At 44.1% G+C, this 14263-nt stretch overlaps 1 protein-coding gene across 1 annotated transcript in view; it reads right to left on the minus strand.

Annotated features, from left to right (window-relative positions):
- The window catches only part of TYR (tyrosinase), a 259380-nt gene that overhangs the window by 139246 nt on the left and 105871 nt on the right, over positions 1–14263 (minus strand). Inside the window, exon 4 of the mRNA XM_085623141.1 lies at positions 9005–9186. Coding sequence (XP_085479267.1) covers positions 9005–9186 — 182 coding nt within the window. The remainder of the gene's footprint in view (positions 1–9004; positions 9187–14263) is intronic.

Raw genomic sequence — 14263 nt, forward strand, 5'->3', positions numbered from 1 at the left:
GGTCCTGATGAAAGCCGAGCCTATTTAGGCGCCTTGGCTGAAACATGTCGACCATTGTCTTATGCATTGCACCATTGGTTATATTGAACTAGTGGTGCTCACATTTTTAATCTAGCATCGGTACGGTGGTGTTAAGAGATTCCTCCTTGCAGTCCCGTGACTAGTTTTAACACACTCTTACTGCACTATTATTTCATTAGCACTGCACCCCCCACTCACACCCAGCTCTTCATATGTGGATTTAGTCCACCCTTTAGTGCAAAATCAAAACATCCCTGAGCTCCTCCCTCTCATAGAGGGGGTTGTAGCCCCCAGAGAAACTAGGCTTTTTCTCTGGGAGGAGAATCCCATATGATGAAGCATGTCACCCAGGGTGAGTGAGGGATTACGTTCCTAAAGGGATTGCCCTCTCACTAGGTGCATTGGGCTTTTGTTTCTCATTCACACACCACCTTTTCATCTTTCTTTTTTGTAATTTTAGACCTCAGGGTTCTAAGTGTCTTTAATACTTTATTTGGGGATATAATCCTGTGCGGTCTTAAAAAATGTTCCCTCTGACCCTCCGGTATTTAACCGTTTTGTAATAGGCTTAACTTAGAGCCAATATGTAAAGTATTTATGAAGCACACAAACAGTAAAAGTAAAAACACAACACAATAAAAATTCCAAACCAATTTAGAAAAAGAGTTCATTTTAATAAATTATTTCATACCAAAATGACAAAAATCCAACCAGTAGAACCGATGTTATGAATTTAAGTTTTTACCGAAAACTAGTGCATAAAAGATCAATGTGTCATCCACAGACATCTAGTCACACAAGACTGTGTCAAACTCAAAAGTTAAGGCTATCTGCAATGGGGCTCAGTTTGGATACAAGAAGTGGATTGGGCCCAGTCAGTACTTACCTTCGGATTTAGAAAAATTCTTGAAAAACATGTTCTGAGAAGGTATAGCGGGCAAGGCTGTGGGAGCTGTCTGAGGAGGGAGCGTCATCATCGGAGGACCTTAGGTCGAAGCCAAGGTAAGATTTCTATGCTACGACTTAGTCGCCAAAATGGATGTTGTAAATCTCTAGCAGGACGAAGCAGAGGGCTGTAGCCAAAGACAGTTCCACAAGGTCTGATAACCTTTTGGTGAAGGAACTCTGAAAAGGATTTAAAATTGCAAAGTTAACCCAATCGGCAATGCACCTCGGGTGGATACGCGAGCAGGCTGGTCCCAGTCTCCTCCTGGTTGTCAGAGTAGTTTGTAGCCAAATTTGGGCTGTCCTCAGTTTTGGAAATTGGCCATCTGGGCACCTTTAGCACCACAACAAAGGGTCCAGGACTGGTGGGACATCTCTTGGGCGTTCAGGGCCCAATCAGGCTTGGTCCAGGTGAGGTTTTAAGATGGTGGGAGCCTTGTATGTCCCTATGATGCTGAAAAAAAAGCCAGCACACTAGCACTTTGAGTCACTTCTGGTAGTCCTTGGTGTAGATGCAAATATAGGGCTCAACAGCAGGGCAAGGAAGGCTCCAGGCAGAAAGGCAGTCCTTCTAGGTACAGCAGCAGTCTGGCATATTGCACAGCAGGTCACACCAGCAGGCAGTCCTCAGAGTCCTTCTGCAGGCCCCCTACTGTACTGAAGAGTGGGGCTGGAGGTCCTATTTTCATACCCCAGGGCCCTTCTCCTGGAAGGTGGGAGATGGAAAGGTTCTTTGAAGGGCATGGAATTTCCTGAGTCTCCTCCCCAGGCTCCAAGCTGGCTCCAGCGACAATACAGGGGTGTTAGGCCCTTTGTGTGAACAGAGCACAGACTATTCAGTTGTAAGTGGGGCTGTGCTCAGCTCCGCCCCCAATCCTGACAGCAGACGGCCCACTGAGGCACACCTATTCCCTCTATTATGTGACTGTCTGGGAGGAATTCAGAAAGTGTAACTGTCAGCTGCACACAGCTATGTGACCCAGACAGGCTGTATTTGTATTTGTATTTGGATATTTGTAAAGCGCAATCTTTCGCTCCGAAGGGAGCATCTTGGCGCTGAGCATGCGTATAGGGGACAAGTGGTGAAAGATCTAAATAGCTGCCAACACATAGGTATCAGATTGCTGATAAACCCAGGTCTTCAGTTGTTTCCTAAAGAGACACTCTGTCTCGGTCAGTCTAAGATTTACGGGCAGTTTGTTCCAAGCCCTTGCTGCTAGGACTGTGAAGGTTTTTCCACCCCTAGTTTTGTATTTGTACCTCGGGATCTTAGCAAGGTTGGCCCCTGAGGATCGCAGGCATCGTACGGGATCATAATGAATGAAACGATTAACGAGGTATTTGGGACCTATATTTTTCAAGGATTTAAAAACTGTAAGTAAGAGTTTGAAAAGGATTCTCTTATGCAGTGGCAACCAGTGAAGAGAATTTAATGCAGTTGAAGCTGAAGATTTCCTGGGAAATTTTAACACTAGTCTTGCCGCCGCATGCTGTACACTTTGCAACTTCTTCAGAGTGGACTTTTTCACTCCTGCCATCAACCCATTGCAGTAATCTAGTCGGGAGAGTATCAGTGCTACCACGACCGATTTCCTAGAAGCAACGGGGAGGAAGTCAAAAAATTTCTTTAGAGATTTAATGAGTCTGAAACAGCAACCGGCCGTGATCCTGACGTGATCGTCAAAGGATAAGGTTGCATCAAATTGCACGCCCAGATTGTGCGCAGAAGACACAGCACTAGGTGGGGCCTCTGAGTCTTTGGGCCACCAGTCCTTCGGGCAGAAGAGTAAATCCTGGCCCAATGGTATGATTTCAGTTTTCCCACTGTTGCACTTCAAGTGGTTTTTATTCAACCACTGAAATACCTCCGTGAGACAATTCTGAAATCGCAGCTCTGTATCCGTGCGATTTTTGTCGATAGAGACGACCAGTTGGGTGTCGTCAGCATATGACGTGACGAGGATCCCATGAGACTCTATCACAGCGAGGAGGGGTGCCATATAGATGTTAAAAAGAAGTGGACTTAATATGGACCCCTGCGGTACTCCCGATGTAATGGTTTTATCACTGGATAGGTAGGGACCCAAAGATACAGATTGGGACCTATTGGAAAAGAAGGATTTTACCCATGCCAAGGCTGTGTCTGTCACGCCAATCTCTCGCATCCTATCACTCAAGGTGACATGAGATATAGTGTCGAAAGCTGCTGTTAGATCAAGCAGGATGAGGACGGCTTGCCTTCCCTCATCCTGCAGGAACTTGATGGAATCAGAGAGTTCTATCAGGGCCGTTTCGGTGGAGTGGCCAGGGCGAAACCCAGATTGCTGGGGATGCAGGATGTTATGGTTCTCCACAAATGCTTTTAGCTCCCAATGCACTATCCGTTCAGTGATCTTTCCTAGAACAGGCAGGAGTGAGATGGGGCGCATGTTCGTCAGATCCGTTGGAGATTTGTTCTGCTTTTTCATCAGGGGTTTCACGATGGCCTTTTTCCATTCATTAGGCACTATCCCTGATTCTAAGGATGCGTTTATAATGGCGTTGATGGTAGGATTGACTACCTCAATTAGATGATGCAGAATGCGAGGGGGACAGGAGTCGGTTGGTGCTCCTGATTTGCAAGCCAAGATCGCCTTGCGGGTCTGTTGAAGGGAGACAGGTTGGAAGCTGCAAAGGGAATGGCGATTGTCGACTACATATTTTTTGAAACTTAGAGTGGAGGAGATCAAAGGAGGCGAGAAATCCTTTTGAATATTTGCAATTTTTTCCCTGAAGAAATCTGCAATTTGGTTGCACAGAGTTTCGGAGGGCGGGATTTCGGGCTGAAGAGCTTTGAGGTGAGTAAAGGATTTAACTATAGAGAAGACGGTTTTTTGCTTCTGGTGGGCATCGTTGATAGCTTTAGTGTTATACACCTTTTTGGCAACCTTTATGCTAGAGAGGTACGATTTCCTCTGCTGAACATAGAGGGCTCTTGAGGCCTCGTCGTATGTTTTCCTCCACTTCCTTTCTTTTATTCTACAAAGTAGATGACTTTCAGTTAAGGCCTGGGTGTACCAAGGGGCACTTAAATTCCTTTTAAGACAGTTCACGCGATCGCCTTTGGAGTCAGAATTTTCCGAAATAATCGGATCCATCCAGACGTGGAAGTTGCGAGAATCGACGATACGTCTCCCATCAGTTTAGGAGCCTGGGCCAATGGCTGGGTGTCCAGCTTAATACGATCAATCACCTTTCTCCAATTTACCGAGAAGGAAGGTTGAGGGCGCTTTGTTGTTAATGAAGCTAGAACTTGTTTCTTGATGTCAAAGGGAATGAGACTATGGTCGGTCCAAATTTGCGGAATGGGGGGGGGCGTAGTCATGGTACTTAAATTGGAGCAGATACCATCAAGAGTGTGGCCGGCTAGGTGGGTAGGTGCAGTCACTAGTTGAGCCAGTCCAAAAATATTCAGGGTATGCTGGAAACAAATAGCATGAGGGTCGACACATGATTCCAGATGCATATTCATGTCTCCTAATAGAGTGAAGTGGGGGTAGCGTAACATGAGTGACCCGAGAACTTCATCTAGGGAGTCCAGAAAGGGGGTGGTATTGCCTGGAGGGCGATAGATTAGGCCTCCCGAGAAGGAGGTAGAGGCATTAAGTTTAATCGAGAAGCCGATGCTCTCACTTCCTTTGAGAAGGCCCAGATCAAATGTATGACACAAGAAGGACTTTTTAACAATGAATGCAACCCCACCTCCTCGCCCAATTGGTCTGTCCTGCCTGAAGATAGTGAAATCTGGAGGAAGGGCAGTAACCAAATCAGGATTGGAAGAGTCGTTGAGCCATGTTTCTGTTATAAAAAGGGCATCAAGATCATGACACATTATTAAATCGTGTATGTCTTGGCTGTGGCCACACAGAGAGCGGGCATTGATAAGACCTCCCTTGAAGCTATTACCGCCGTGCATAGAGGGAACAGAATTTTTAGGCATCTCTAGGGATGTCCCGGGAGGAGTCCATTTACAATGTAAACATGAGAAGGGGCCCCAGAGAAAATCAGTGGGGGGGACAACCCTTACACAGAGCCCCCATCTTAGGACGAAATGCTAATAATGCCCTCTTGTCGTGCCTAACGGTGAGTGGCTGTTGCCCGGCGTGCCCTGCGGCCGGCGCGATCCTGGTGCGGACGGGCGTAGCCGGGCTTGGCTTAGGCGCGGCTTCGGCGCGCATCCGGCGCGCCCGCTGCGCCGTCTGGCCGGTCTGCACATTATATAGGGAGAAAGTAGGGCGGGAGGACGGCGCGACTAGAGCGCTCCCCCAGCCTCACCAAAGATGGCGCCCACCGCCGCCGAGTGTCAGCTGAAAAGCGGCTGTGCAAAGTGAAAGGAAATCACAAGATGGTAAGAATGTCAGTGTGCCTGGCTTAAAATTCCCCTTAACGCTATTAAAAGCCCCCAAAGATGAAGACACAACAAATATAAAATCGCTTCAAAGTACATTCAAGATCGTTGCTAGTATAAAGATTGTCACCACGTTCTGGTAACACGCAGCTCGCAGCCCCAGTTACCCTCACTAGGGAGAGCTCCGTTTAGGCACCGAGCTCGCTGGGAAGCCCTACTAAATATTCCAGGAGGGCGGGAGGACGGCGCGACTAGAGCGCTCCCCCAGCCTCACCAAAGATGGCGCCCACCGCCGCCGAGTGTCAGCTGAAAAGCGGCTGTGCAAAGTGAAAGGAAATCACAAGATGGTAAGAATGTCAGTGTGCCTGGCTTAAAATTCCCCTTAACGCTATTAAAAGCCCCCAAAGATGAAGACACAACAAATATAAAATCGCTCCAAAGTACATTCCAGATCGTTGCTAGTATAAAGATTGTCACCACGTTCTGGTAACACGCAGCTCGCAGCCCCAGTTACCCTCACTAGGGAGAGCTCCGTTGCAGGCACACAGGGCTAGAATGACAACTTTCTAACAGTGGCACTTTCAAAATTGTAATGAAAAAATTGACTTTACCAATAGAGATGTTTAGTATTACTATTTCATAGATACCAAACATGACATATCTACCTGCTCCCAATTAGGAATTGATCTCATTAAATGTAATAAGGAATCTTCAATGGTATCCTTTGGGAGGGGTAGGTCTCACAGTACTAAAAAACAAATGTAGGTGTTTACTACTAGCAAATGTAAAACTTAAACATACATGTCCAACCTTTTAAGTACACAGCACCATGCCCTATAGGTTACAAGGACCTACTTAGGAATGACTTACATTTAATAAAAGGGGGAGTTTAAGGTTTGGCAAGGAGGTTTAAATGCCAAGTTCACATGGCAGTTTAAAACTGCATTCAGGGTGCAATGGCAGGCCTAGGACATACTCTAAAGTGCTACTTAAGTGGGTGGCACAATGCGTGCTGCAGGCCCACTGGTAGCATTTAATTTACTGGCTCAGGGTATATGGTATAGCACTCTACAAGGGACTATTAAGTAAATTCAATATGCCAATTAGGTATGTGCCAATCAAACCATGGTTTGGGACGCGAGTACAAGCACTTTCGCACTGGTTCCTATGCCCAACAAAAACGGATTTCAGCAAAAGTTGGAGGAAAGTAGACAAAAGGTTTGGGATGACCCTGCAGAGAGGGTAAGGTCTAAGAGCAGCCATAGCATAAAGTGGCTTTTACCACCAAGAAGACACCAGCAATGAGTCTTAACAACTTAAGATGTCAAAACTGGATTTATAAGTGTCTGAATAATATATATCTTTGGCTAAATAAACATTTCCTGTGTCCAAGTACCTCTATAATGGAGATCGTAATAGTTGGCAATTCCAATGGTAATATTAACAAATGTGGGCATGATAGGACACCAACTCCTAAAATGAAATAATTTTTAATTATAGCCCAATACATCAAGTGGTCAAAAACCCCAACTTCTGACTATCCAAACTTAGAAAGATTTAACTGCTCCTTCACAAGTTACCTGATAGATTCGTTTATGGTGATAACGAGAGTGGGCAACCTGAAAATGCTAATCGCCAGATTTCAATGGGCCCAGAATCATGCAGACTGGTCATAACTTGAAAAGACGTCATCATTCAACAATGACATTGAAATCCCTCAACTTGCTTCCAATTGAGACAATGATCACTTTCAAAATGTAGTGCACAATGCACATCGTCTCTTGAATCACAACCAAGGGTAACTTAAAATTAGCAACTCACCTTGCTATAACAAGAGTTTCATAACTATTAAATGTTTCGAAAAACATCCAACACCGATTCAAGCACCAGACAAAATGGAGGCTTTCCTAATGACCGAAACTATAGAATATTCTAAACCCTTCTTTGAGATTAAGGAAGTGATCATATAAATATACTGTCTCCACTTTCAGACCTAATGTTACTAACCAACATGCAAGCGCAAGCTTGGTCTATCACACTGACACAGCCTTACAATCTTTTCTGTGCAAGATTGGTTCCAGAAGGATACAGTAGAAAGAGAAATGCAAATTAACTAACACTCCCATCACTAATCAATGGCCCAAATGAAGAGATTCACTTCACTCTTATGACCACAGTGATTTAAGGCAATGGCATAAAAACACACAATACTGTTAGATATGCCTGAGTCTATTCATCTCCATTAACGGGTCAGCTTCTACACAGTTGCCCTTATTTTGCTTGCTATCCTCCCACCCCCCTACACAGGTTCCCCCTACACAGGTTCCATTGGGGAACTCCATGACGTTCACCAGTAAATCTACCATGACATTCCCTCAACAACATTACCAGCTAGTTAACACGTGCAGAAAACATCTTTGTTCTGGAATTCTTGGAAGTGGCCAAATGGTCAAACATTAGCAAAACATGAAATTAAGCAAATGAATAAGTACCAAATAGTGTACATCCACAGTAACCAAACTTGCTAACCTATTATAACATGTATTTTAAAGTACATTCTCAGCCATGAGTATATTGCAATGAATAAATGAGAAGATTAAACTGATACCCCTCAGTCACCCTCAATGACCTCTCTGAGGCCACAGTTCATCCAGATTTTCTTTCTTACATTTTGTGACATATGCTTGTAATTTAAAATAAAATGTTACTTTATTATCCAGCTTGCCTAGGCCAGAATTATTGGCATTGCGAGTGCTTACCGTCTGTAGTAATCAAAATAATTTATATTTAGCTCATGCCCAAGGCAACATTCTCTAAACAATCCAAAACATAACTAGAGTAGTTGCAAAAGAGAAAAAAAGCTCTATTTGCTCTATTTTGGAGCCTATGCACTAGCATCAGTGTGCCCCCGGAAATTCGAAGTTGGGGCACAAATTAACATTGGCACAAAATTGAAGGACAAAATATCAAAAGGGAAGTAAGTATAGATTTTCTATATCTAACTCCACATCTAGTTACCTTGATGATCTATATATCTTGAAGGTGCATAGATGTGGACTTAAGAATAGTGAATCTATACTTCCTCTATATGCACTAACCTATCGATATTCAGTCCCTTAATATTCTGACCGCAATATTACTGCATCTCGATATTCCCAGCCTCAATATTCTTTAGTACAATCCCAGCATCCAGGACATATGTTAGGGCCAGCCAATGCCTTAGCCATATTTACCCTTCAATGTAATCCCATTTGCACAACTCCTTGCTTATCCAATTTACATTTTGTTAGACGTCTAGCCTCCATATTTATACATTGGACAGACAAACTATGTGTAGTGCTGTCACCTAAGCCTAAAATAAAATCTGCAACTCACCATTAAAACACCCTTGTGAGTGAATCATGTAAAGATATGGTTAGGGCAGCAATCTGGATGTACTCCAAAAATGGGTTTTATGCTGGAAGAGAATTAGGGCTTTAGTCTGAGCAATATATTTCAAAGAATCATGCCCAAACACCTGCTACACAACATCAAACCTGTAATAGAAACATAATAACATCAAGGTGACTAATTTGTGTTCACCCCACAAACTTGAAAGCATTTTCTAAAGTGTGTCGATTTGTAAACTGTTGCTAAATCAGCATATCTTACCTGGCTCTACTAAATATTCATATTCATATCCCAAGTCTCTTGATGGGAGGAAATATTCACCATTCGTGGTCAGTGGAATGAAGGGGACCATAAAGTATTCCCGATTGTGCCCAATGGGAGCACTTGCTTCCGGATAAACTTCTAATAATGGTTGGTGTCTTCTGAGCCATTGTTCAAATATACTGCAAGAGCAAGCAAAACAATTTCATAGGTAAATTATCACAATACATACCCTTGCATTTCAAAGTTGTATAAAATGTAGACATTTGTAAGAGGTTCTCAATGCTGCTTATCTCGGTCTTATGTGGTCTTACATCTTATTATTGGTTTTAAGTTACAACATTATGAGCCAGATGCCAATGTGGTTAGGAAAGTGTTCCCACGAAGGCCCGATCAGGATGCAGTTAGGAAGGCCTCCTAACGGCATTTGCTCTTTCCAAATCAGATCGGGAATGTGTCTTCCCGACCGAGGGCCAGATTACGATGCAGTTAGTAACATAGGCTCCCACAGAAGTCAATGGGAGTCCAACCAAATCATATCTGGAAGCATCCGGATGCATCATACTCGGTCGGTCAGACTCTCCCGATCCAAGTTGGTCGGAAATGATTTACAAACCGATTTGATCGGGAAGATTTCCTAACCGCATCAGAATCAGGCCCTTAGACTGGAGACAACGCTCTTCTTTAGACAGAACACGCTCTCCTACCATACTTACACTTGAGGGCTGTCTCATTCATGTTGCCAATGGCAAACTCTAACAAACACATTCGATTTTCACTTGCTAGTATAGATCCTTGTCCAGGAAATGCCCCACAGTGTCAATTCTAATACATAAAGCCATTTCTGGGTTTCATGAGAAGGAATGTATCACCTTCCTGTGAATACTTCAGGGGAATGTTTCGCCTTTCACAGTACAGAATGTTCTATTAGTTTTAATGAGGCAAGTGGTAGCATGCAGACCACTCCTGCTAACCTGACTTACTGCCAGGTGTCGTATTAAGGTAGCTTGGAAGACACATACAAAGAGCTCTTAACCTTCAAACAAACATCTCGTCATTTAAAAAACAAGCATTTACAATGCAATGGTCTCGGCATTGGTAAAGTTAGAGCTATTGGCATTGCTCATGACATTATTTTTATTTATGTTTTTGTTTTCAAAACATTTAAAGAAACGGCATTGTCATGAGCAATGCCAATAGCTCTAACTTTAACAATGCCGAGACCGTAGCATTGTAAATGCTTGTTTGAAATGACCATGTGTTTTTTATAGACCCCTTGATTACACAATTCACGGAGCCTGCAGGTCATTTACTTTTAGCATGCACAGTGAATACAAATCGGCACTTGGTGTTTTCATGCAGCATTTTGACTTATTGCACACACTGCAGTGTCATTTTTAAAAGCCAATTCAGTGCGCAAAGTCATTGAATAAAACCACAATTCACCAGATTTGCAGGCATGCACCACATGATAGTCCATATCGTATCTGACTTCATTTGGAATCCGTGAGTTTGAAGGGTATTCCAGCTCACACCCTTGCCTCGTGTTCTTTGGTAATATTATTGGGAAATCCCCTCTTTTTCCAAAGCATAATAAGAGTGAGTAGGGCCTCTTTTGACCAAAAAACCACCTCCCAAAGTTGCTCCGTGAAAGGGGCCTATACTCAAATAAGGCGGCATCAATGTAGCAGACACAGAGCTTCCTGCTGTTAAATCATGGTCATTTCAAAAAAGCAAGTGATTATTTCCCCGTGAACGAGGCTCTAGAACCGAGTTGAAACGCGTTGGGACAGAGAATATTTGCAGGCAACTTATGAACTGTATCTGTTTTAATAAAGCACGTGAACTCCATGGAATAGGTCTCAATGGCTTTTTTCTGCGCAAGAGAAAATGTTTTGTTGTGTGTGTGTGTCTATATGTCATGTGATCAAGGCAGGCAGCTGCCGAAACGCGTAATGGCGTGGCTGTTTTGAGCGGTAAATAAATCCAAATTGCACATATTTGGGTCCACTCGTTTGTTGGCGAAAAGAAGCAACGAAGCAAAAGCGAGCAACTGATATATATATTGGTTTTTTGAGTTGCCTGATATAAACTTATCATTTTTGTTGTAGAGGCAATGTGTACTAAAGGCATGCATGGTAATGACATACATCAGTCCATGTGTGCACAATCATGATGATACATTGTCTGCTGTCTTGGAATGGGTTTTCTTAAACAAAAAAGTACCTGCAGATAAGTGAGAGTTGACGATTCTAAAAGATTAGGCTCTGGAAGCAAATTTGTGAAACAACCAAATGCAAGACTTTACATTTATAGCTGCGAGCGCTGTGCGTCGCGTCAGGTTGTAGTTTGCAGACAAAATATTTACAACAGGAGCAGCAACGAGCACGCAGAAAGAACACATGCAGAATCCCTCAAATGTATCAACATCAGCAATCTTCTGGTTTACCACATTTATGTGGGGCCTGGTAATTGCCGGGAGAAAGAAACGCTGCAGCAGGTGCTCAAAAGCATAATAAACTTTCAAACACGGCGCCCCCAGGAAGCCAGCACCCGGTGCGGTGGCACCGGTCGCACCGCCCTAAAGCCGGCCCTGTTTTGGAGCTTGTAGCTTCATTATCAATCGGAAGCTAGCATTTACCAAGCACAATGACACCAGCCAATTAAAAATATGGGCAGAGAGAAGGCAAAGCCTCCACAGCATACTCGACTACAGCATGTGCGCTGCCGCTAGGCTCGACCTAAAAAAGGAGACATACCGTGTAACAACCAAGTAAAGGGGCCAGCTATGGGGGGGGGATACAAATGACGACATGGCCACATGGCCATACTAAGGAGAGACTAACAATCCTATTACGGAATCAGATGACAGCAGTTTCGAAGGACAAAAACACAAGCCAATGACAAATGTGGGCAGGTCTTCTCTTCCTTGCAGTACCTACAACAAATCCTCAGGCTCGACCTAAAAATAGGGATGAGCTTGTGAATAGCAAAAACAAATAGTACACAAAACGGGTAATTTTACTTTTCTGAATCAGTCTCATAATTGCACACACTCTAAAGACATGCTGATCATGCAGGCTGCCTTGTATCCACTGCAAACAGAGTGAGAGCCAACCCAGAAAACTACAAGAACTTTTAAGCTACGTAATAGCCCCCCTCCCCCCTTCCATCGGCTACGGCTAGGCAGTGCGCATGGCAAGCAAGAATGCAGATAAGCAGATACAGTCAGTAGGGTGAGAATCGCTACCCTATATGACGATTTAAGACCGTTTGCTGCTGCAATCAACAAATTGTGCGTTCAACGCTTTACCTGTTTCACACGGTAAGTGCAGTGAAGTTTCACTTCTGTCCTAGGAAAAAGTGACTAGCAATTCTGAGATGAGATGCGGAGGTAGGAAATTCCATATAATCTGCCTCGTGTGTTTCCTGTACACCCGTGCACGAATGGCGTGTCCTACTACTGGTGATTTGGACTTCTAATACATGGAGATCTACTACCGTTTCAAGATGGCTGCTCTATTTACCCGTGCAGCAGTTCCGCACCTTGTGTTGTTTCACTTTTACCTTTACTTTTACTTTACTTTTTGCAAGTTTCCCAATTAGTTCAGAAACTAAATACATTTACAGTGACTTGAAAAAAAATGTAGCACAAGCCTGCATCTCCCATCTTGTTCAATTACTTCTAGAAGATAGTAAGGGGTTTCAACGACTGCAGAGGCCATATTGAAACGCAATGCGATACAATACTTTCTGATGTCCGCAGCGCCCTTTAGCAGGACTGAGGTCGGCGCCAGGCACGTGATGCGGCTCAGCACAAGCGAGCGCTCCCAAAATCCATTTACGGGCTTTTAACATTTAAACTTTTACAATAAACGTGTTCATGCATTAGCAATATGATTTCCCTACTATAATACCGACGATCTCCGAGTACGTCATCAATGCACGGACACAGTAAACGATAATACGCGAAGCATTCACCTGAGCAGAGAGAGTCATCGTCCTCAGAAATGACAGAGTATAACCACAAACTGACCCAGCTGATGCCTACAAGCCGAGGGCACCGGAAGACACCACCGCCTTTCTCCGAGGCACAGCAAAAATGCCTCGGAGAAAGGGAGCCTCATTTTCGGATTTGGGGGCGTGTTTTGCTGTTGTCTCCTCCCTGAGACTTCTCGCAAAAAACACGCCCCCCGATCCGAAAAGGACGGGGCTTCAACGGAGTGACTGGACCTCTTCTCCAGTGGCTGGCCAGCATTTAAGAGGCCAGCCAATGGAGAACAGGAGAGAAGAGGGGCGGGTGCAAGCCCCTCTTCTCAAAGTCACTCCATCTCATTAAATCTCGGAGCGAGACTGCGCAAGCGCAGCCTTTCGCAGCCGAGACCTAAAAACGTACAATGTGCCGTTGACCCCGAACAAGTGACCGGAGTATACCTTAGTAATGCGACATAGATACTGAAAAAGTGCGGTGGTGTCGATTTGGTAACTTCACACAATAAAATATGAAAAGGAGCGGACTGAAGACGGCATCAGGAGTAGACTCAGACAGAGAAGTTGCTTCTGTAAACATCCACAGGCGGTTTGTCAAAAGAAGTGTATTCTGGATCTAGCCACTAGAGGGCAGACTTATTCAAAGCACGTTAATTAGTAGCTTGCTGATGCTGCAAAATCGCCAACTAAAAGAAAACAAAATCAATGAGAATCCTTTACAGAAAGTATTGATATGCTATCCACTTACACGATGCAAAGCGCCAACGAAGTCAGCTGTAAATGATGGACCTTACAGTCGTGTATGGCTTTTCTTTGAAGAGAAACTGCCAAATCCTTTGGAGTGATGAGCTATGTATTAACGGTTTTAAAAAGAAGGGGAAAAGAGAGTTCGGCAGACGAGAAGTTCCGTTTACATAGATTTAGAAGGCAAACAAAACTGCACTAACCCTTACAAAATCCGTCTCTTTAATTTTCTAAAACATATTGAAGGTACGAAAAAGCTCTTTTCGGCTTTTGGAAGGCTGGAGGGGAGTGGGGGGGTAATGGATGCGGAAGATCCCAATTCACTCGAGGCACACACGTGGTGAATTTCGACCTACTGCTAGTTCACGGATGAATCTACGCCACGGAACATGCGTTTGAAAAACCCATCAATCAATATACAAGTGCCTTTACATTTACCCGGGCTAATGCCCAGTGGAAAAAGGTTAAGACTTCAAAACGATTCCAAAGAGAAGCGTCGCCAAGCGGAGATCCAAAGACATGCTT

Source organism: Triturus cristatus, chromosome 8, assembly GCF_964204655.1.
Source record: "Triturus cristatus chromosome 8, aTriCri1.1, whole genome shotgun sequence".
Lineage (NCBI taxonomy): Eukaryota > Metazoa > Chordata > Amphibia > Caudata > Salamandridae > Triturus > Triturus cristatus.